This window comes from Momordica charantia (assembly GCF_013281855.1).
Source record: "Momordica charantia cultivar OHB3-1 chromosome 8 unlocalized genomic scaffold, Mcharantia_2.0 BLBB01000008.1, whole genome shotgun sequence".
Classification (NCBI taxonomy): Eukaryota; Viridiplantae; Streptophyta; class Magnoliopsida; order Cucurbitales; family Cucurbitaceae; genus Momordica; species Momordica charantia.
This window is the reverse complement of record NW_028275166.1, coordinates 34,551,219-34,574,267: the sequence shown is the minus strand read 5'-3', so window position 1 is coordinate 34,574,267 and position 23,049 is coordinate 34,551,219. Positions and strand designations below refer to the sequence as shown.

The following is a 23,049-nucleotide window of genomic DNA, read 5'->3' as shown; positions in this document are numbered from 1 at the left end:
CTTTATCTGTTAAGTTAAGCTATGTTGGATAATAATGTATTCATAAAAATACTAAAATATTGTAAATATTATACCAAATTAGATCAAATTCAAGTGTAAAAAAAAATCATAAAGATATGAAAGATAAAAATGAAATAGAAATGGACTCGAAATCGAAACGAACAGAATCTTTTTTTTTCTTTTTGGAATAAACAAGAAAGAAAATAGGATCTGCCTCACTGCCTGTAAAGTCATCTTTCGCACAGCTTTAAAAAGCTAATTTGGTAATGAAACGCAACTGTAAGAGAGAATGACATCACGTTCTTCAATTATGAAATAATTATTTTATAGTTTTCAATCATAATTGAACTCTTAATTTATTGCTTTAAAGTTTGAATGAATCCATTGAACTTTGCTTCTGCCACCCAACAAACTTGAAGTCTTTTTGGAAATTCTAAATTAATTTGTTCATATGTATTTTGTTCTTTTTTTATGATTGTGTTTTTTATATGTTTCTTGGACAATTCAAATGTTGCTTTCTTGTTTTTATTTTCATTTTCCTCTTTTTCTATAATTAAAAAGAGAAATCTTTCTATTAACAAACTAAACTAATGTTTATATTACATTCTTCATCTTTATAAATTTAACTTTGATACAGATTATACCAAAATTTGGTCTTTATACAACGTTCCAATTAAAGGTTACTATTTTTTTTTTTTTGCCACTACTGAGAGTATTCCAGAATCTCTCGCACCAAATTAATTGTAAATGTGACCAATAAATTTTATGGTGGAACATTTTATTTTAATGATCGAGAAGTCTTACAAGTCACCTATTAGTCAACTTGAACCTAGCTCAATTATTTGATGTATATATTTTCAGATAAATCGTCAAAAATTCAAATCCCCAATCAAGTCACCCACTAAAATTAAACATGAACTTAAGTCAAATTTCAGGACATTAATTTAATTGGAGGGAAAAGACCTAGTTGGAGTGCCTAGTAAGACTTATTTTACTTCCTTTTTATTAAAAAGATCAACCACATGACTTCTCCTTGGTTACTCTTCTCCCTTATACCAGGTACCTGTACCCACACCCGCCTCAAGACCCAAACCTAAGAGACGTCAAGAGTTTTTTGTATTAAGTTCATCTCATTGAAAGGTTCAAACTTGAACCCTGTAAGCTAGTACGACAAAGAAATCCTAAGCCCTTGACAACCAAGCTGTCGTCAAGGACATTTTTGACATTTTTTACTAATGACAGGGACTTGGTACTATTTACCTAAAAAAATAGGGACAATAATCGAACTTTCAAATGATGAACGGGTGATAGATGTCAGCTTCTTCACCAAGTTTATTGTTACTGTTCTAATAATTACAACTATAATTCATAAGAAGAGTTACCAAGAAAGTTCTACCTCCATTAACAGAAAGCACTTGAAATACCAGGAAAATTAATAATTAAAAAAAAATAAGTGGAGTGTTGTTTTTTTCACTGAAGCATGAATTTCCAAGAGCTTAGAACTAAATTTCACAACTTTTTAGCAGATTTCTAAGAAATATATGAACATTCTAATACAGAAAAAATACCGTAGGAGTTGTTTGATGCTTCTCACCCCATTGATCGTGACTGCGGTGTGATCAGAGTATACAAGTCTGAGAAAGGACATGAACTTCATGTAGGTCGATTTTCAATGGTATTTTCTCGGTTGCTTCTTGGCACGAAACGCCAAAGATCCACAGCAATGTCAACCTCTTTTCTCTTGTGAAATTTGTAAAGTTGGGGCACGTCATATCGAAGCTAAGAGGAAAAAAAACGGATCAAGGAAACGAACATATGACTTGATTAGAACTAGAGGTTGATTTGTGTTATTACTGAATCATAATAAGAACACGAATAGCCTGCTGCAAAAAGATCGTATTTGAACTTTGGACATCGACATGCATATGCACCTTCAGATGCAGAAAAATGGACATGAAGATGGTAACATGATCATGGTGTAGGCTTCATATAGAGAACAAACAGTTACCCACCTCACATAAAACCTCGGCACTTTGAGCACCGTAATCCCGCAGAGCTGCCCGTTTTATATGCTGTAGAAATGAAATAAAATAGACTTCTAAGAACTACAAAGAGCAGCAATAGATACAGGGGTGGTGTATGTATTTCTACTCTTATTTGGAGACAAGAAAATGCTGCTTTCAAGGGAAAAGACGGTATCATAACTAAGCCACATCTGGCAATCTGTTTACAAATTACAAGTCTACACTTCCTATCCAATTCCTACAGCCTACAAAATAGTAACACGCAAATAGAGAGAGGACTCCAAGAATAGGAGAAATGGAAACATAAGATTTTATATAAAGTGAGCTCTACGACTAGGTTATTTTAAGTTAAAGCAGTGGTTAATAGTCATTTCACTTTATTTATCCAACAACATTAGGAACCATGAAGTGGTTAATAATACAAACTCCAATCAAGTGGCAGTTTACAGAGTTCTTATTTAAATCAGAATCATTAAAGGTGAGGAAAAGAAGTTTGAACTAATGAACTTACATCTCTTGTTGAGGTCTTGTGCAAAGAATAAACTGCTTTGGAAGCATGCTGGAAAGAGGACATGAAGGATACAGAGAACACAAATCAATGGAAAAATGTTGTAAACAGGTAGTTGAGCATCTTAGTCAGATATCAGAACTGTAATTACCTTCAAAGCTACAGAAAGGAATTCCATATCTGCACCCTTTCTTCGTGTTCCAAATGGAGGGTTCATTACAATTGTATCAACGACCTGACCTGACCAAATGGATACAGAAAAGAAGCTCAGATAAATGTCCAGAATTGGAAATAATGTACTTGGATCAAATAAAATAATGCCCGATGAAACTATGTAACAATGAAAACTGAATCTAAACACTCACTTTATCACCATACATCTAAAGACGTAAACATCCGAAGATGCTAATGACTCACGCAAAATAACAGATAAGACTGCAATACCCTGAATTCGGTAAACCTTTAACGTAAATAATACCAATCAATTCTCAAAGTGGCCATGATCTAATAATAAGATCGTGAACTGAAACAGACAACAAACTGTATACTTCTCTCCATTACAATCATGTCTCATTAGTATGAAATAACCACTATCCCATAGTAAAAGTATACTACCACAGAAAAAGTTCATTCAAAGAGAAGTGAAGAATACACAACACACGAGGCACCGATAGCCATCATAAATTTCTCGTGCGAAATAGTGATGCTGTTCAGTTCAATCAAACTAAGCCAAAGCAATTTTCTCACACACACACATTGTTTAACTATTACAGGGACAGGATAAAATTTTCATTGAACCATACTTTTCCAAAAAACTACACACTACATATTCTATTTTAAAGGTTAGGCACATGCACACTGAAAACGAGAAATGTTGAAAGCAGCAAGGTGTTTGTTACCTCTCCATCCCAAGTTCTTCACGTCACACTGAACCAAGTCCATTTCCAACTGCAATTTTCAACAGATCAAATAAAATAACAAATAAAGCATAAGTTGACCCCAAAATAATCTCCCCGCCACCATTTTCAAGTTGGGAGAGATAGAGAGCACGATATAGCTTCTATATAAAGTTTCTATATGATCGACTAATCAAATGCAATGAAGACAATAGATTGTTTTCCAATCCCAATATAAAACCAACATATGGTAGTCAAGTCAAAACACAACCTCAAGATCCTCTGCATTTGAAGATGCTATTTCAAGAGACTCGGGATCAATGTCAATTCCTGTAACATGTCTGGGCAAGAAATTGTAAGACTCAAAGCATTACGTATGTTTAAAATTAAATATATGATGAATAAAAACATTTTATCTGCTTCCCTTATAGTCCAGTAACGGATTGATAACTTTCGATCTTGGAACTTATAATGTGATTAGGGTCAACCATTAGTGAACCAAAAGGAAATGAAGAACGGGAACAGGGAAAAGATGCTACTCACTCTGCACCCAACAGTGCAGCTGCAGCTCCTAATGTACCACAACCACAACCCAAATCCGCCACCACCTTGCCACTCACATCTCCAAATGAATTCTCTGCCTGATAAGGTTTAAAACGAGAAACCAATGTTGCAAATTATGATTACATAAAATTGAATAAATCTAAAACCTAGTTTTATCACTATAACTGACGCAATATGCTTTCAACTCCTCGTAAAGCAGATAGAAGCTCAGAAGTTAAATACGATTAATAGAAAGAAAATCAAAGAAGTCCTGACATCTGAAATCCACAAATGTGTAAGTTAGGACATTAACATGGTTATAATTAATCATCATGAACGACCGATTTTAAATCCGATAACTCAGTAATCGGACCACACAGCACTCTCGATAGACAAAGCAATAGTTCCTTTAAGGAGAAGGTGAAAAATAAAGGGACAAAAACAGAGGTTGAAGCAAAAGGAGAAGGTGAACGAGAGAGAGAGAGATACAGTGTACAACATGCGAGAAGCAATGTGAGGTCCAGTTGGGTATTGCTCCAGCTCCACCTGCAGCAGAAACAGAGTAGTAATTGCTCAGGCAGTTGATTCAACGTAAGCCAAAACTTCGAACGACATGAAGAAACGAGCAATAATTGCAGAAGAAATCATACCTTTGGATTTGAGAACTGTTGAATTTCACCGAGTAGGGATTCTAATTGCTTGAGCTTCATGCTTCTGTGAGAGAATCCTTGAATTCAAACAGAAGATTCAAATGGACTTTGCTGAATCCTTTTTGGTAACCCTAATTTAGCCGATTAACCTTTCAGAATATTCCGTTCCGTGCCAGTCGACGAGTGACGACATGTCATCTTTGATTCTTTGATGGTAAAGAGTGTCGTTCCTTTTCGCCCAATAAAGATAATTGAGAATTTAAAGGTGAAATTCTTCTTTCTTTTCCTTTTTTTTTTTAATAAAAGGTGAAATAATAAAATGATGAATTCAAGTTTACCTTTTTAACTTTTTAATTAGATTTTCCTTTTCTGGTATGAACTCACAACCTCTGGATTCTCCTGCTCACTTTGATAATTTGATTTTTCTTTTATTTAAAAAAAATCATTATTTAAATATAATTATTTCAAAACTAATTTTTTTAATATTTTAATTTTAAAAATTTCAAATATAACATCTCCCACACTAGCAACAAGTAAGACTTTCCCTTCCAAAAAAAAAAAGAAGTAAGACTTTGTTAAACAAATCTAAATCTAATTTAAACTAAATTTATAGACTAATTATTTAATTAATCTATAGATGTTTAAATATTATTTAGTTTAATCCAATTTTAAACTAAATTTAATTAACTAGTTAAAAAATTCAAATCTAATATAAAAATTAGTTTTGAAATAATTACATTTAAATACTTAGTTTTTTCTGCCATATTAAAAAAAAGTCCATTTTTAATTGGTTATAAATAAAACCTTTTGTAACCAAATTTCATTATAATTTGAACTTAGGGTAAAACTAAACAAGTTATGTATGTTAAGGACAAATTTTAGACCAAACAAATTATGCAAAATATGCCAGGCAGATAGTTTCTAGATTTCAATTTTTTTATGAAGTTTTGGAAGTTTAAATTTTACTTCAAAAATTAAAACTTCATTAGGTATTTTATATAAAAATTGCTAACAATATATGTTTTGGAATCAAATTTAAAATATTGTGACCAAAGCTAAAACTTTTGAACATTGGTGGAAAAGTAAAAACAAACTATGATTTAGCCCAATCTAACAGATTAAATATTGGGTTTAAATTCAATTTTAGTTCTAAGTCTTCGTATATTATTTTGTTTTGTTTTACAAGCTTTTGAAAGGTATATATTGGTATTTTACTTTTATAAAACAGAAATTATTCTTACCGAATATTTTGTTGTCAAATATTGTCTATTACAATACCCACTTTAGTTAATTTGTGTGACTCTAATACATGTTTATATAATATGAGTACAACTCAACTAGTTAAAAAGGTGTGGACGTTCAACTCCACATCCCTGCATGTTATACTAAAAAATACAAAATAAATACATGTTCATATCATCATGTTAATCAACGTCACCCATCCCTTAATAGATGATGGCAAAAATAACTATATTGATCAAATGCATATGTATTTTAAAAATTTCATCACTAACCGAAAATATGTTAAAATGTGAGGAACAGACTTATTCATGATAATTTCTATTTTTGATTAATTAATATGTGAAGTATTCACCGCATCCGATTCAAATAAATGTATTTAACGCCCATATCACCACTAAGGAAGACACTGATAACCTATCTAAAAGTTTGAGATTCAAATTCTAATCACTCATTGCATTACCAAAAGAATGAGGTACGTAGGAACATAGTTTGATATATATATTTTTTAGTTTAATATTTGCATAACAAGGATTGAACTTTCAACTTTTATAATAGTATTAAGGTGTTTTATCAACATGCATTGTGTTTGGATGAATCACAGAGGATCATTGAAAACTTATTTTAATGAAACTAAATTTTTAAGATTAAATGTTGTTCATTTAATTATATAACTTCAAAAGAGCGAGATTTTCCTAATTTTTTTAAAAATGTTCTTAATTCTTATATTCAAAATGACGACATAAGATTTAGTCATTTTATGTTGTTTTGTGGTGCTTTTTCAAAAATCATCAATGAACCATGCCCTTAGGAAACTCTTGTTAAATAATTTTTCATATGTCACATCAAATAAAAACAAGATCTGTATTTAAAATGGTTTGTTCATGAATCACCTGGAGCATTTAAAATAAGCTAGACATGTCGGCCAATTTACCCAACGGTCACATTTATTCGAACACTCAAAGGAAGATAATTAATTGACGGTGTCACCAACCTCAAAAAATATTGTCTAATAATCTTAGAAATTCAAACTTTTAATTTTATTATCATGTTGTCAATTTGAATATAAATCAATGTATGAAATATGAATTGATTATTTAAATTGAAATGCTGAATACTCACACCATGATAAAAATAGTAAGAATTCGAATTCACGACTTTTTAATAGGAGATAAATATTTTAGCTAGTTGAGTCATGCTTAGTTTGACAATAAAAAAATTAGATAAGATGGTAAAAATATTACATGATTTCTTTTGATTTTGATATTTTTTTTTAAGATTTGAAAAATTATTATGGTAACATAGAGGACTCATCAAATTGGATTAAAAATAACTAATTGTTGCCATTTTACAACCTTATGCTCTAAAGGAAGTGAAGATAAATTATTAAATGTTTTCTTAGGCAATCTTCCATCCATACCAATGAAGCACAATTATATATTATACAAGCAATTAGCTAGAGAATGCGATTGGAACCTCAAACCCTTCATTGTCTTAACCAATTAAATTATAACGCTATCTTAACCAATTTAGTTATGTTTGAGTTGATAAATAAAGTCGTTTCAAATTAATATACAAACCTTTAATCTTCTTTTGTCTGCCTTATTTCTCTAATTTTTCTTTTGTGATATAAGTGGGTATAAAATTATGTCAAGATGCATGGGTTTAACTAGTAATAATTGATATTTATCTATGACCTTATGATGAAGAGGTCATGAGCGACGTGTTTCTACTCCTCCTTCTAACAACAAAAGCTCGTATTTATCGTAAAAAATGAGAAGTGTAACAACTTATTGGAAAAAAAAACCCCAAATTGCTGGAAAAAAAATCATACTTTAAAGTTTCAAATTATTCGTCTCTTACACATTTTCTTCTTCTAATAGATTATAGATTAAAATCCTTATGTTAACCAAACAACGAAAAAAGGTTCAAATCTTTTTCTAGAAGCAAACTAAAAAGAGCCAACTTTCAGTCCATGCCATAGTCCAGTATATATTTTTGATAAATATGTCAGACGGGTTGGAATATCCACCCTTACATTAAACTAAGGAAAAAGGGAAAGGCGAATCACATGTATAATATAGATTATTTTGAATTTTTGACTTTGGTTTATTTTGATCTCTATATTTTAAATTATTCATTATGGTTCCCGTACTTTAAACTTTCGTTCGTTTTAGTCCCTATACTTTTAAAGAATTGATTTTGGTCCCATACTTTCAAACAGTAATAATTTTAATCATTATTTGTATAATTTTTACGTAAGTTATATACGTATTCGATATGAAGTCATCTTAAGAAATATATTGAATATATTGTTAGGTTGAAATTGTGATAGAAAAATAAAATTAAAAAAATTAGAAAATCAAATAAAAGGGTCGCTTTTTAAAATACAAGAAACAAACCGGTATTTTGAAAACACATACAATAAAAATAAATTGAAAGTGAAAGTGGACTAAAATAAACGGAAAGTGGAACGGACGATACAATAGAGGAAAAAAAAAGGAATTTTAACCTATAATATATATATATATATATATATTTTTTTTGAAACAAACCTATAATATATTATACCAGTATTACCACATACTTTTTTTCAAAATAAAGTTCAAACATTAATATTTTAATAAAAATGTTATGCAATTAGACAATATTTTACAGAGCCCAAGGCCAATGGCACACAGAGGAAGGAGAGTGAGAGTGCAAAGCGATAAAATCTACCATTCAAGAGCTCGAATTGTACGGTTGGAGGCCATTAATGGCAGCAGCGACAGGAACCAGAGGGACCCATCCCAGCCATCTCAGGTACCATTCCAGAGAGAAAAAGGAGAGAGAGAGAGAGAGAGAGAGTCTCGTTTTGTGCATTTCGAAACTTTTGTCTCTGAGATTTGAAAGGTATCGAGAGGGACGAGATGAAGAAAGTTCAGTGAAGAGTAAAAGCCCCTTTTGACTACAAACCAAAAACGTTTTCCATTTCCGCCATTGCTGCTAATTTCCCCTCTTCGATTCCTCTGGCCGCCATTAGGGCATCGAAACGCTGCTTCTGATTCTTCTTCCACGTTTGATTCTCTTTACTTTACCCAATCTGTACTTGTAAAGAGGAATTTGGGGGGTATCCTTTTGGGCATTTTGAGGATGAGCGCTTCGAAGTTCATTAAATGCGTCACTGTTGGAGATGGAGCTGTTGGGAAGACCTGCATGCTCATATGCTACACCAGCAACAAGTTCCCCACTGTGAGTGAGGCCTCTTTCGAAGTTGTTCTTTATGTTTCATTTTGGGTTCTTTCATGGTTAATCTGTCAGACTTTGAGTTTGTTCCCTGGATTCTAAGATTGGTTAATACCCCTTTTCATGGAGTTTTTTCCTTCCATTTTGTTAAAATTCTGACTTTTGAGCTGCAGCCTGCAAATGCATAACACTAAGGTTGAGCAGTTGAAAATGGAGTTCTCTATCTCTCTTAGCATTAGTGTTTCTTTTTCCATCTTGTTTACTTTAAAACATGGGATGGAGTTACGTAAACACTAAGCTTGACAGTTGAAAATGGATCTCTCTCTCTCTCTCTCTCTCTCAAGTCTCAACACTGGTAATTTTCTCCCATTTTCTTTAAATGTGAGCTGCAAGAACTTAAACACACAGCTTGAGAAGTTGAAATTGAAAATAGAGCTCTCTCTCTCTCTCTCTCTCTCTCTCTCTCTCTCTCTCTCTCTCAATATTGGAGATTTTCTCCCATTTTCTCTTATCTTCTTTAAATACGAGTTGGAAGTACATAAACACTAAGTTCTCTCTCTCTAAACAAGTGGTTCTTTCCGATTTTGTTTTCTTTTCTTTGAATATGAGCTACCATAACACAAGCACTAAGCTTGAGCAGGTGAAAATCAAGCTCTTTTTAGATAAAGAAGTGAAAATCAAGCTCTCTCTCTCTATCAACATTATTTATTTTCTCTCAAATTTTCTTTATATATGAGCTGCAATACATAAACACTAAGCTCGAGCAGTTGAAAATGGAGCGCTCTCTCTCTCTCTCTCTTCGCATTAGTTATTTTTGCCCATTTTATGTTTTTTTTTAAATAATTATGAGCTGCAAATACAAAAAACTAAGCTCAAACAGTTGAAAATGGAGATCTCTCTCAACATTGGTGGTTTGTCTGGCAGGATTATGTTCCCACAGTGTTTGACAATTTCAGTGCCAATGTAGCTGTGGATGGGAACATTGTCAATTTGGGATTATGGGACACTGCAGGTATATTTGGTCTCCTTCAATAAGAGGGGCTTTCTTTCTGATTTCATTGATGAATTAGCATCAGAATCAGGCTTTTATCAATCCGACTGAGTTCCATTGATTATTTGTCCTCTGTTTTGCAGGCCAGGAAGATTATAGCAGGCTGAGGCCTTTGAGTTACAGAGGTGCAGATGTCTTTGTACTAGCTTTCTCATTAATTAGTAGAGCCAGCTATGAAAATATCCTTAAGAAGGTACTGATTTGAGAATAAAGTAGGAACCTTCGTATTAGGGTCGGTTTAGCTTAGTTTTTGACCAAATTTAGTGATCTATTGGTTTAAGAAAATTTGAAATCTGACACTAAAACCAACTTGAGAAACAGACCCACCCACAACCCAACTTGAGAAACAAAGAACTGTATTCCTTTGTTTGATTCTAGTGTAATTTTTAACCATACTGCATTCGTTTCACTTCTCAGTGGATGCCCGAACTGCGTAGATTTGCACCCAATGTTCCAATCATTCTAGTTGGAACGAAGCTCGGTAGGTAACTACAGAAGTTTATCAATCATTTGATGTTGCATTTCATTATACTAATGCCCATTTGAGTAAATCAACGAACAATGTGAAGGAAGTTCATCTCCATTTGTTTTAGATCTCCGTGAGGACCGACGATATGCAAATGAACAGATGGGATATGATATCATTACATCTTCTCAGGTTTGCTTCTGCGATCCTTGCATATTCTTTTGCAATGTGAACTGTCTGTGATGTAATGCGCACAAGCAGGGTGAGGAGCTGAGAAAACAAATTGGTGCTTCAGCTTACATTGAGTGCAGTTCTAAGACACAGCAGGTAGCAGAACATCATATAAAGTTGTTTTCAACTTTTTTGGTGATTTTTAGTGCTATTTTGAAGCTAATTTTCAGTGGTTCTCTTGTGGTTGATTTCTCAGAATGTCAAAGCTGTATTTGATACTGCCATTAAGGTTGTTCTGCAACCTCCAAGGAGAAGAGAGGTCACAAGAAAGAAAAGGCGCCGAGGATCTGCCTGCTCGTTTGCGTAAGTAACCCCCTGCTTCCTACTTTACCCCCTGCTTCCTACTCTCACCATTACAAAGTTATATAATCTTGTTACTAATATGTATAAAACTATAGCAGGAGCATCATTTGTGGAGGCTGTGCTGCCTAGCAGTCTAGAACATGTCGCGGTGCAAGCTTGGAGTGAGAGTAATCCGATTTGTGGAGGCTGTGCTCCGTGACGGGTAAAGCTGCTGTCTCCCCAACAGCCAAACACACCTCTCTATGTATGTGTTAATCTGTTTTGTGCCTACATTAGCTTAAATTGTAGTGATAGAGGGAGGAGGGTATCTGAATCTCCACATTTTAACCACAACTTGAAAATTGGAGGGAACTGTTCATTCTCTCGAGAACTGAGGCAGGGTATATATATTGTAGCATTTTGTTATTAAGTTCTCGATCTGTTTTCATTCATTTCTATAATGGCACGTCGATTATGATACGAAAACATCGGTAGTTAAGATGATGAATCTTGTCTGATAGCTCGATCATAAGGCTACGTAATACAGAAACTCAACCTATATGGAGACTGCCATGACTAACATTCAGTGGATGGTTGTTTTTTTTCGTGGTCGAGTTGGTCCTTGATATACCTTCCATGGATTCCTTTGCCATTGGAAGATTTTGCTTTTCTTTTTTACAGTTGGAGGTTAATTACATCAATGAGTGAGCAACTTCAACTCCCAAAATCCAAAAATGGGTCATGTTTGGTTCAACTGGTTTGAATGCAGAGGGTCCCTCTGTTGTACTGTAAAATCATGAAAAGTGGATCTCAACAGTTTGTGCTGCAGGTTTTATCCCATCTTCCTGGTTTCTGATTTCTGATTCCTGTAAGGGTGTGTAAAGGCAGTAGGAACTGTTTGGGAGTCAATGTTTCAACTATGAGTTGTTTTGTAGTTCTCAATTTCACTTTATAAATAACTATTTTGATTATTACTTTTATTTTTCAAATATTCGCTTATTTAATATACACATGATAGTTTATAGGATTCTCATACATGCTCTGCTTGAAGCAACGAAAGCATTTGTTAAAATCAAAACTATATATATATATATATATATTACGTCCATTAACCAAAAATGAATTTTTTTTTTTGAAAATTTGGGAACTGAAATTAATTCAAACTTTTTATGTCTCAATCCCTCGTGGGGAGTAATTTACACTTTAAGTACAACATTACACTATAAATTTTGAATTTTGAGTAAAATACTTTTTTGTCATTAGTTTAGTTTCTATTTGATCCATATTGTACGTTTCAAAATATTAAACTTTCACTCTTGAGTTTTGAGATTAATTTCTATTTTGTCTCTAAGTTTCAAAATGTTTATATTTTTATCTTTGGTTCTTAGAGATAATTGAGTATATGCCAGGTAATTTATATTACTTATGTGTTTATGTAATAAAAATATTATATTTACATGTTACTTTTAAAAGGTAATGTAGCCAAAAAAAAATATTTTAGTCAAAATTTCATTAGTAGGATCAGCTAGAGAGACGGTTTCTTCCCTATCACTTTAAGGATTTTGTAATTTTACATTTCATAAGTAAGAAAGTAGGATTTAAACCTAAATAAAAGATCCTAACTAGATTTGTAATTTTAAATAATTTGTACTGTTAAAAAAAAAAAAAAACTATCAAAGCTTTCAATTTATAAAAATATCCGGAAAATGAATATATTATTCACGGCGCCATTCTGATGCGGCTTGGGTTGTTCACCGGCCGGCGATCCTCCTTTTTCACCTCCGGGCAAAATTAACTGTAACTGTGAGGAATTTTGATAACCCCTATCTACAAAACCCTAGAACACAGACCCCAAATTGTTCGCAAATGGACTCTCCTCCGGCCAAGTGTTGGAGCATCCACACCCGCCCGGAGATCATCCAGAAGTACCAGATCCTCGAGCGGGTCGGATCCGGCGCATATTCGGATGTCCACCGTGCGCGGCGGCTCTCCGACGGGGTCATCGTTGCGTTGAAGGAGATCCACGATTATCAGTCCGCCTTCCGCGAAATTGAGGCGCTACAAATTTTACAAGGTTTGCCGAATATCGTCGTTTTGCATGAGTACTTTTGGCGCGAGGATGAGGACGCCGTGCTTGTTCTCGAGTTTCTGAAAACGGATTTGGCCACGGTTATAGCGGAGGCGAAGAAGCGAGGATCGGGCGGGGTAGATTCCGGGCGTGGGCTCGCGGCTGGGGAGGTGAAGCGTTGGATGATCCAGATTTTAAGTGGTCTTGATGCTTGTCATGGGAATATGTTCGTCCACAGGGATTTGAAGCCTAGCAATTTGTTGATCTCCGACGATGGCGTGCTCAAGCTTGCCGATTTTGGACAGGTGATTCTCTTTTACGTTTCTTTTTGAATAAGATCCGCGAGCAATGAGCTTCGTGCATATAATTACAGTCGTGCATGTTTCATCAATCTGTTTAGATGACGAGAAGTCGGAAGTAATGGGAAGAAAATCGAATGTGGAGTTTCTTGATACTCTGTTCCTCTAATTTAGCTGGTTTTTGTGGGGAACTTCAGAGAACATTCCATAAAACTCATTTGTTGCAGGATGGACCTTTCTAACTTTATGTTTGTCACTTTGTTTGAATGTTCATTACAGAATTTTGAGAGGTAATCTGAAATTTTGATTAAATGTAGCAAGCATCAGTTTTCTTTTCAACATTGGAAAGTTCATGTCGAAGGTTTTTGATAGTACCAAATTATAGCTGAAGGTTTTATTCATGATCCTGAATGGTACTTGACATTGTAGATTTCTGGACATTGACACTTCTCATTTCCTTTATACTTTGATTTCCAAGGAGTTGAGTTTGATATTGGTTTCAGGCAAGAATACTCATGGAGCCTGGATATGTTGAATCCAATGAGATCCCGGAACCATCTGAGGTGAACTCTTCAGATCAAGTACCTGCTTCTCAGCCATCTGCAATTTTTCCCGGAACAGAAATCTCGGTTCGAGGAGATAACAGAACTGGGGAGCAAGAACCAGTTAGCAAAGAGGAGTATTTTAGAGTATTAGACGAGGTGAAAGTGAAAAATTTAGCAAATGAATTTGATAAGGAAACATATACTTATGATGGAGATACATCTTGCTTAGCAACATGCACCACGAGTGACCTAGAAGATGATCCATTTAAAGGTTCATCATATTCTTATGAAATGGATGGGGAAGTTCCAGCTGATGATGGTCAGGGTTCTCTCACGTCTTGTGTTGGGACTCGCTGGTTTAGGGCCCCCGAATTACTCTATGGATCTACGAACTACGGCTTGGAGATTGACTTATGGTCATTGGGCTGCATTTTTGCAGAGCTTCTTACATTGGAACCCCTTTTCCCAGGAACAGCTGACATTGATCAACTAAGCAAAATTTTCAGTGTTCTAGGCAACTTGACTGAAGATTCCTGGCCAGGTTGTTCCGAACTACCTGATTTTCAAATTATATCATTCAACAAAATAGAGCAGCCAATCGGTCTAGAAGCATGTCTTCCCAACTGTTCTCCCGACGAGATTTCTATCGTTAAAAGACTTCTTTGTTACGACCCGGCTAATCGAGCAACTGCTATGGAATTGCTTCAGGACAAGTATTTCACTGAGGAGCCACTTCCTATTCCCTTGTCTGAGCTTCATGTTCCTTCAACCAGAAGTGTACAGGATGAGCATTCTCCTGCGGGATGGTACGACTATGACGAGTCGGATTCTGATATGGATGATCTTGAACCCATGAATGTTACCACCAGCGCCACCGGTTACTCCATACGATTCCATTGAACTATGGGGATTGAGGTACTCTTATATGTTTGAAACTATACTTTGTTTCAATTTAGTCATTACTTATTACTTACAAGGAAAAGTTTCCTTGATACATCTTGAATCCTGATCAGGCCATGTCTTATCCTAGAATACCATTATCACCCCTCATACTTGAAATGCCAAAAGCTTGGAGAATTTAGATGCCGAAACAATCATATATTTCAATACCATTCTTGAAGGACGTCGTGTCTGAATCCTTGTCAGGTTATTTATTGTCCTACGATACTGTTATCGCTGCTTGTACTTAAAACACCAAAAGTTTGGAGAACTCTGATGTCGGAATGATCATTCTACAAAGAATGTTGTGTCTGTTACTGTAATTTATGTAAATTTGCACAATCAAAGATGTGAGTTTCCCTCCCCTTCATCTTTTTTTCCAAGGACCTCAAGTCTTGCTTTTGTGTCTGCCAAATCGGCCATGGCTGTGGTTCCTTGTCTTGCTTTTATGCTTTGATTTTGCTTGGGAGTGGATTTACATTTTCAAGTATATGCTACTACATTGTCAGATTACTTTCTGATGCTGGCAGGGTAAGATATCAGTGTAGTGGGAGCTGCTTAGAAGTTGGAACATTTTCAGTTCCCGTTTCTCATTTTTCGTTTTCAAATTTTTAGAATTGTAAGTGTTTGGTAACCATTTATGTAATATAGAATTACCAAACATACCCTAATTGTCTAAGTATCTCGTATCATTAACTAGGGATTATTTGACTTACATGTTGAACTTGTATAAATTGGGATCGAGAACCGAGCCTATATTTAATGAAATTGGTCAAACTTAGGATTCTATGATATACGTTTTTGTGAAGGAAATAAGTGTATTTTTTTTATACAGAAAATATATGTTATATGCACTCAAAGCGCTAGACTTACTAAAATTGATTTAAAAAATAGTTTTGTGAACTAGTTTTTAAAAATTATTTTTCTATTGTTTCTAATAATAAAGATTGTTTGTAAATGTATTTTTTTTTATTCACATGTAGATAGTTGACCAAAAAATCAAACATATGCAACACTAAAATATTATTTTTGTTTCTCATTTGTTTTGACAGTTATTAAGGAATTTGATTTGATTTTTTGACAAAACAGAGAAATTAATTTTTATTTTTAAACACTACTTTCAAAGAATCCACTTGTTCAATTAATCAATTACTTTCGAAAGTTTTTTTTTTATACAACATGGGGGTGAGGTTCAAACTCATGATCTCTTGGTTAGAGATAGGTGTCTTAACCACTTGAGTTATGCTCGGTTTGGCCATTACTTTCAAAGTTGAACTTTGTTTTTACATTAAATTTGTTTCACTTACCATAAGGTTGAATCAAATAGATTAAGGAGATGATTTATTTAAGTAATCCTAATATATTAAAAATATGAGTAAAAACTAAATGCACAATACGAGTCTTAGTATTTTTCATCAAATTAGTAAAGAAAAATATTTAAAAACAAAATAAAAATTACTTAATCTCATCTTAATATATATATATTTTTTTAGAACAAGTAAAGGTGTGGGATTTGAATTCATAACTTAATTGTCAGGGACAGGTTAAAATTATGTTCGCAATCTCATCTTAATATTTATTCAAAATTCATGTTCAAATATAAGGAAACATATCCTTTACCCACTAAAATGCAATTTTGATGATAAAAATAGCATTTTATGGATTTATTTTGTTTTTTTGTTTTTTTTTGGTAAGGAACCATTTGGTAATTTTATTGTTGAAAATAAAAGATCGTGAATTTATTAATTTTTCTAATTTAACAGATTGGAGATTAAGATTCGATCATTAACCTAACTAATTGAACATATTGAATCATTAAGATGGAAAAAAGTTTAAATTTTGAAATGATTAATTAATAAAATTATTAGAGTGTCCAACAACTTCTGATAGTCTATTTAGCGCCAATTTTGTTTTATTTCATTTCTTTATTGAATGGAATCTTGGACTAATTCCCTCCTTTTTCCACACACTTTCCCACCTGATTTAGCCAATAATTTACGACCACGTGTCTGTCGAGTTCTATCCTGTGGGGTACTTTATACGTGGCGAAATACTATGGGCTCTTGTATTTGGATGTGGAAATACCGGATCCTTGGCCTCGACAATTTTGTTGAAAATCTACAGCCTTCGGAATCCGACGGGCAAAGATCTACACGACACTCGCTTCTATGAATTCTCGCCGTTGGATCATATCGTATTGTTTTCACCGTTAGATTTAACCACAGGCCTTAATCGCACCGTTCAATATTTACAAAATTGAAATTTCAAAATCTCGGAAGAGAGAGGGAGGAAAGAAGAACAACAAAAGGCCTTTTTCGCTCCTATCCTTCCTCTTTCATTCGAAGCTATCTTCAATTCACAGTTCGAAAACCCTAAATAATTTATTTTTTTGCTGTCGTTTTTGCTTCCTCTGTGATTGTTTTAGGCGTGGGCGAATGTCTTTCTGATTTCGGTTTCCGGTTGCTGAGTTTCGGTGTAATATTTGAGCTACAAAAGTATTTTTTTTTAATTTGGTATTGGAATTTTATTTGGCGGTATTTCGATTGATATTTGGATCCGGAAGCTGGACGATTTCAAGTTCGCTTCGAAAATTTCGTTTTCGATAGAGGAGGTGTTTGATTTTTTCTTTTCGGAAAATCTGGAATAGTGGCTAAATTATTGAAATTTGGGATTTGAATTTGATGGGGGAAGAAGATACCGCGGGTGCGCCTCAGAAGAAGGCTCAATCAGATGGTGCGGCGTTGAGTAACTCATCGTCATCGGATATTCCGTCTAAGAAGCTCGCTCGGCAGCTCGATTTCACCGGCTTTGGAGGGGCGTCGCATCCTCAATCTCATACAAACTCGCATTCACAGTCACCGGCTTCATTAGTTGCTCAGAGTCTTCCGCAAGCTCAGCCGAAGCTACAGGCGCAGATGGCGGCGGCGTCGATCGCACCTCTGGCGCCTAATTCGTCAGTAAGAGCTGTGTAAGTCTACGCAATCTTGTTTGCTTAATTTAATGTTCAATCTTACAATAGAATAAGAATCTTTAAGCCATCGGAGCTGTTGCCATGGAAGGTTTGGTCTAAAGAGAACTCATCAAAACACTTTTCGTGTTTTGAGCATCCTGAGATATTGCATAATTCGCTTCAGTCCATGTGAAATCTCTCTACTGGAGGCTTTAGCTTGTGAATTCACTGAAAGATGTACGGTTTTATCTGAGATATTGATTTGAAATGTGAAGTTGTTGTATGTAGAGAGATTTGTGGGTCTTAACGTTGCTGTTCCTCATCTCTTAAATTTTTATACACGCTATTAAAAATTGTTCAGTTGATACTTTCAGCCATCTTGTTGATATTGACGGTACATTTTTCTTAAATAGGAAACCAGAATCACCAATGTCAAGAGCAAGACCTGCTGCCGAAGCTAAAGATAGTACTCCTAAGAAGCAAAAACAGTGTAACTGTAAACATTCGCGATGTCTAAAATTGTAAGTTCACGGTATTTTGAGCTTCTTTGACATTATTTACATTCTTCTGCTCTACTGTGGAATTTATGTGCACATTTTCATGGTAGAAAAAGCTATTAGGTGCTTGAAAACGTTCTCTTTCATTTAGCCATCTTATATCAATTTATTTCTTTAAATAAGTTGGTGTTTTGAATTTTGTTTCTCTGTACTATGATTCTTGGTTTGGTTATAGGTTTCAGTCCTCGACAATACTATTTGTCTTTATATCATATATGCAACTTTTGGAGGTTTCAGGGCAAACTAACTTTCTCAGTTTTGGTCAAGCATACCATTTCGGATATTATAAATTCTCTCCAGCTTCATCCACATGTTCTTTTTGTTCGCGAAGCATCCCCTGGTGTCCTTGTTTATAAATCATTTTGAATCTATTGCTGTCAAATATCTTTATTTAAGTAACTTGCCCACCGCTTTGCAAAAGAAGTTAACTATCCCACCAACTTGAGCAGGTATTGTGAATGCTTTGCTTCTGGAATATACTGTGATGGTTGCAACTGCATAAATTGTTATAACAATGTTGAAAATGATGCTGCTCGAAGAGAAGCAGTTGAAGCCACATTAGAGCGTAATCCAAATGCATTTCGACCAAAAATTGCAAGCAGTCCCCATGGGATGCGGGACAATAGGGTATGACATTCTTTTAAATAACAAGGGTTATACCTTTTGTTCTGGCTTGTATTACAGGTTGCTGTTGATTATTTAATTTTCTGAAGCAGTAATTTTGCCTTTACTTGAGTTGTTAGCTATGAGAATTATTATGCAATCCCATGGGTTTTGACTACTTAATATCTTTTATGCATCCACTATAGGAAAGAAAAAAAACATATATGAGATGGCATGGTATCATTTGCTTGCACAACCCCTGCAGTTTTTACCACTTAAAATCTTTTGTACTTCTGGTTATATACGATAGATTAGATGATGTGGTATTGGATTGAGTATGTACACATGGTTATGGATGAAGATGGCATAACATCAAATATGTATACATATGTGCTGTGGAACTTGTCGATGATATGCTTGATGGATTGTTTTGAGTTCATGTAGGAGGAAGCGGGGGAGTTGCTGATGTTGGGTAAGCACAACAAGGGATGCCACTGCAAGAAATCGGGTTGTCTAAAAAAATATTGTGAGTGTTTCCAGGCCAACATTCTCTGCTCGGAAAATTGTAAATGCATGGACTGCAAGAATTTCGAGGGAAGTGAAGAGAGACAAGCTCTTTTCCATGGAGACCATGGTAACAACATGGCATTCATTCAACAGGCAGCTAATGCTGCCATAACTGGGGCAATTGGGTCCTCTGGCTATGCTTCACCTCCAGTATCCAAAAAAAGAAAAGGTCAAGAACTCTACTTTGGACCGACAGCCAAGGATCTATCCACTCATAGACCAGTGCCATTTCAACAGGTGGACCTGATTCTTTACTATAATATACGATAATTAATTTTATGCAGGAATATGCTAAGAATATAAGGCAAAGAAAAGATAACATTATAATGTTTTTCCTCAATAAACTCTGTGTTAACTGGACTACTCTTGCACTAATCATAATGCTGTAAACTGTACTTAGCAGGCAAATCATATCAGAACCTCTGCTCCTTCGCTATCGTCTTTCCCTGTTCCTGGTGTTGGAACCCCATCATTGTTGGGTCCTTCAAAGTTTACATATAGGTATATCACTTCGATTCAATGTAATGTTGGTCATATGCTTGGACTTGGGACTGATATGTGTGTAATTGTTGAAGGTCTTTAATGGCAGACATCATTCAATCGCAAGATTTGAAGGATCTTTGCTCTGTTTTGGTTGTGCTGTCAAGTGAAGCTGCCAAGACATTTCAAGGTAATATGATTTTATCCTCTAATCTTATTTATTTCTTTTTCACTCAATTCGTAGATCTTTGGTTCGGTCTTTTAAGAAGTTTTGCAGAAGCTTGATAAATGGACCTTTCGAAAACTTTTTTTCCCCCACTATTCAGATCAAAGAAATGCTACAGAAAAGCAAGCTGACTGTCAGACGGAAGCTTCTGTTGCTTCATCCACTCAAGATAGGTTGCAGAAAAAAAATGTATCCGATGAGAAAGCTGCAGCTGATGATCGTTCGAGTGCAAACCAGGCCGATAAAACCACTCCTGATGACTCCAATTCAGATGGTGGAGATGTGTCGAAAGCTGCACCCATGTCTCCTGGAACTTTAGCTTTGATGTGTGACGAGCAAGATACAATATTAATGGCTGCTGCTTCCCCCAATAGATTAATGGGTCCAGGCTGCAGCACTTCTTCACAACTGCCTCACAGACAAGACATGTCAGAGGTCTATGCAGAGCAGGAGAGGATCATCCTTACGAAGTTTCGGGATTGTCTTAATCGACTCATCACTTTGGGAGAAATAAAAGGTAAGTTTGAATGTATGTTTCTCCTTTAATCTTGATAACCAGTAAGCATGGTTAAAGGTTTGAAATTCTCACTGTGGAGAAAACTCCTAGAAAATGAAATATTGAAGAACTACTTGCAATACGTTTTCTGTTTATCTTAACTAAATTCACTAAAATTTATTTGATTTTGCTTCCTGAATAATTGATTCGTCGAGTCTGATGACAATGAACCCCCCAATCTCAAGACAGATAGATTGTCTATAGTCTGATAACAATCACTTTTGGCCTAAGTGATTGTTAGGGAAGCACTTAAAAAGGATCAAACATCAAACTTATTTATCATTATGCATCTTTTACATGTCATGGGTGTAATATGAAGGTTGAATTCGCTATTTTACTCCGTAATCCGCCATGATTTTTCAGATATAGAAGAATAATAACAGTTGCATTGCACTGTAATCAGATCAGATGTTCATTTTCTGGTACAATAGAATGCAAATATTTCCTTGTTTTTTTACCCTTAAAACTGCTGATGCCTGCTATTTCCTTGTGCATGACAGAGACACAGTGTTCATCTTTAGCCAGAAATGAAGTAGGTAATCAAGAACAACAATTCAACAATGGCACTACGGCTTCTAGAACTGAGACTCAAACTCATCTGGGCCAACTCAACAATAAAGTTGCGAAATCTTCGATCCCACCGTCGGTGAAGACATCCCAGGCAATGGTAACTTCAGCAGTCATGACCCTTAGTAACGATCAGCGACAAAAAGTTTTGCCTCTGTCTTGAAACTGGTAACATCAATGAAAGCAAAGACTGACAAAGAGTTGGTAAACGAAAATGTAGCCTTTATGTTATCCATCATGTAATGTTTACTGACCCGACCTGCATTCCGGGTTCTCAACACCGTGCCGATGCTGACCCTTCAGAGTTGGAAGCTATATATTTCGATGAAACCGTTCCACGGATTTCTACGTAATTGATGTAAGTTAATTTTTGATGTTTTCACTTCCATTCTTGGTCACAGAATGCTGTGAGATGCAAAGCCCAGGTTGCCCACATTGTCATTTAGATTTTATATTCAGTTTCCCATCTTAGCTTTGTAATTTTAGTTATTTTATCTCCTCTTTTTGGGAGGTGGAAGGGAGGGATTGTTCTTTTCATATTTCTAGATGAAAAGAAAGATGGAAATCCTTGCATTAATAACTTATTTCTAATGTGCTCAATTTTAGCCAAAATCTATTTTGCCTAGTTTCCCTTTTGGGATTTTGATCATCCTAAAAGTATCATTTTACAGGTATTAAATTTTTCGTTGATACGTCGGTTGTCTAAAAAAAGAAAAAAATTTCATCCATACGTAGGTATTTCAATATATTACATCGATATGAAGAGTGAATCAATATTTTCTCAAAAAAATTTTTTGACGAAATATAAAAAATATCAACATAATATTAATATTAATAATTTTTAACTTATTTAAGAAGTGTGAATTATTTAAATATTTGTTATGAACTTTTTATTTTTATAAACTTTTAGAAATATCGATCGAAATTGATATTTTATTGATATTTTTATTGTCATTTCTATAAAATCGACATCAACATTTAAAACATCGGTTAAGAATATTGAATAACAACATCTTCATACATTTATGTTATGCATATTACATTATCATGTCAAGATTAGAATTTTATTTTGTTGGGTTTCCTGAATTTTGGCTCATATTTTGTTTTGAGTTTCCAAACTTTTTATCATTGTTTGCCTTGATAACCTACTATTTTGAAAATTAAAGGGTTTTTATTTTATTTTAAAGTAAATGAATAAAGGTGGCAAGATTTCAACGATACTAAATTTTAAATCAACTATATTTCGTCAATTGAATAAGAATTGACGATATAAAAAAAAATAATAATAAGAATTGACAAAATACAAAGCCTTTAATGTATCAAGAGATTAAAAAGTATGATATGTAGTATTCTCTCTCTCTCTCTCTTTTTTTTCTTTTTGACATAATGATATGTAGTATTGTTTATTAATCGGTCAACGTTTTTTTTCAACGTTAGAAATTAAGCATTCAATTAACCAAAATCATTTGAACAGTTGAATCTCAACTACCAAGTCAAGATTAAGTAATGATTCTTTAATGTTTACTATAATCATTTTTTATTTTTGATTTTGTTAAATTATATATGTATTTCGCATT

General features: G+C 34.3%; 4 protein-coding genes across 8 annotated transcripts; 3 read left to right on the top strand and 1 right to left on the bottom strand.

Annotated features, from left to right (window-relative positions):
- Nucleotides 1-1,378: 1,378 nt before the first annotated feature.
- LOC111024243 (S-adenosyl-L-methionine-dependent methyltransferases superfamily protein) lies at nucleotides 1,379-4,853 on the bottom strand. The gene is made up of 9 exons (XM_022301898.2): nucleotides 4,622-4,853; nucleotides 4,461-4,517; nucleotides 3,972-4,069; nucleotides 3,700-3,769; nucleotides 3,432-3,480; nucleotides 2,684-2,772; nucleotides 2,536-2,583; nucleotides 2,013-2,072; nucleotides 1,379-1,779 (listed from the first exon to the last, which is right to left on the bottom strand). Exons 1-9 carry the CDS (start codon nucleotides 4,679-4,681, stop codon nucleotides 1,654-1,656), a joined length of 657 nt encoding a protein of 218 aa, XP_022157590.1. The 5' UTR covers nucleotides 4,682-4,853; the 3' UTR covers nucleotides 1,379-1,653.
- Nucleotides 4,854-8,505: 3,652 nt separating this feature from the next.
- ROP9 (RHO-related protein from plants 9) lies at nucleotides 8,506-11,567 on the top strand. Of its 4 annotated transcripts, none has more exons than XM_088127401.1 (8): nucleotides 8,506-8,662; nucleotides 10,010-10,097; nucleotides 10,220-10,329; nucleotides 10,554-10,617; nucleotides 10,730-10,794; nucleotides 10,864-10,929; nucleotides 11,030-11,136; nucleotides 11,235-11,567. In XM_088127401.1, the coding sequence occupies exons 1-8, from the start codon at nucleotides 8,531-8,533 to the stop codon at nucleotides 11,263-11,265; spliced, it is 663 nt and encodes a 220-aa protein (XP_087983527.1). In that variant the 5' UTR covers nucleotides 8,506-8,530; the 3' UTR covers nucleotides 11,266-11,567. The 4 variants fall into 4 exon arrangements, with proteins under 4 accessions (XP_087983527.1, XP_087983526.1, XP_022157599.1 ...); XM_088127400.1 differs by having other exon boundaries at nucleotides 11,232-11,567; XM_022301907.2 differs by lacking the exon at nucleotides 8,506-8,662 and adding an exon at nucleotides 8,681-9,091.
- A 1,228-nt stretch (nucleotides 11,568-12,795) lies between these two features.
- Nucleotides 12,796-15,336, top strand: CAK1AT (CDK-activating kinase 1AT). Of its 2 annotated transcripts, none has more exons than XM_022301892.2 (3): nucleotides 12,796-13,488; nucleotides 13,986-14,942; nucleotides 15,058-15,336. In XM_022301892.2, exons 1-2 carry the CDS (start codon nucleotides 12,982-12,984, stop codon nucleotides 14,925-14,927), a joined length of 1,449 nt encoding a protein of 482 aa, XP_022157584.1. In that variant the 5' UTR covers nucleotides 12,796-12,981; the 3' UTR covers nucleotides 14,928-14,942; nucleotides 15,058-15,336. The 2 variants fall into 2 exon arrangements, with proteins under 2 accessions (XP_022157584.1, XP_022157583.1); XM_022301891.2 differs by having other exon boundaries at nucleotides 12,798-13,488; nucleotides 15,041-15,336.
- A 1,900-nt stretch (nucleotides 15,337-17,236) lies between these two features.
- Nucleotides 17,237-22,084, top strand: LOC111024247 (Tesmin/TSO1-like CXC domain-containing protein). Its single transcript, XM_022301899.2, has 8 exons — nucleotides 17,237-17,934; nucleotides 18,330-18,437; nucleotides 18,923-19,100; nucleotides 19,521-19,880; nucleotides 20,047-20,144; nucleotides 20,219-20,313; nucleotides 20,450-20,866; nucleotides 21,406-22,084. Exons 1-8 carry the CDS (start codon nucleotides 17,648-17,650, stop codon nucleotides 21,633-21,635), a joined length of 1,773 nt encoding a protein of 590 aa, XP_022157591.1. The 5' UTR covers nucleotides 17,237-17,647; the 3' UTR covers nucleotides 21,636-22,084.
- The last annotated feature ends 965 nt before the right edge of the window (nucleotides 22,085-23,049 follow it).

Bases quoted from the DNA above. Each gene is read 5' to 3' on its own strand.
- LOC111024243 (XM_022301898.2), bottom strand. From the start codon at position 4,681: ATGAAGCTCAAGCAATTAGAATCCCTACTCGGTGAAATTCAACAGTTC. The intron at 2,773-3,431 runs GTAACAAACACC...CCATTTGGTCAG, and splicing joins GAAGAACTTGGGATGGAGAG to GTCAGGTCGTTGATACAATT. The intron at 2,073-2,535 runs GTAAGTTCATTA...TCATTTCTACAG, and splicing joins ACAAGACCTCAACAAGAGAT to CATATAAAACGGGCAGCTCT.
- ROP9 (XM_088127400.1), top strand. From the start codon at position 8,531: ATGGCACACAGAGGAAGGAGAGTGAGAGTGCAAAGCGATAAAATCTAC. The intron at 10,618-10,729 runs GTAGGTAACTAC...CATTTGTTTTAG, and splicing joins TCTAGTTGGAACGAAGCTCG to ATCTCCGTGAGGACCGACGA. The intron at 10,930-11,029 runs GTAGCAGAACAT...TTGATTTCTCAG, and splicing joins GCAGTTCTAAGACACAGCAG to AATGTCAAAGCTGTATTTGA.
- LOC111024247 (XM_022301899.2), top strand. From the start codon at position 17,648: ATGGGGGAAGAAGATACCGCGGGTGCGCCTCAGAAGAAGGCTCAATCA. The intron at 19,101-19,520 runs GTATGACATTCT...GAGTTCATGTAG, and splicing joins ATGGGATGCGGGACAATAGG to GAGGAAGCGGGGGAGTTGCT. The intron at 19,881-20,046 runs GTGGACCTGATT...TGTACTTAGCAG, and splicing joins GACCAGTGCCATTTCAACAG to GCAAATCATATCAGAACCTC.
- CAK1AT (XM_022301892.2), top strand. From the start codon at position 12,982: ATGGACTCTCCTCCGGCCAAGTGTTGGAGCATCCACACCCGCCCGGAG. The intron at 13,489-13,985 runs GTGATTCTCTTT...TATTGGTTTCAG, and splicing joins AGCTTGCCGATTTTGGACAG to GCAAGAATACTCATGGAGCC.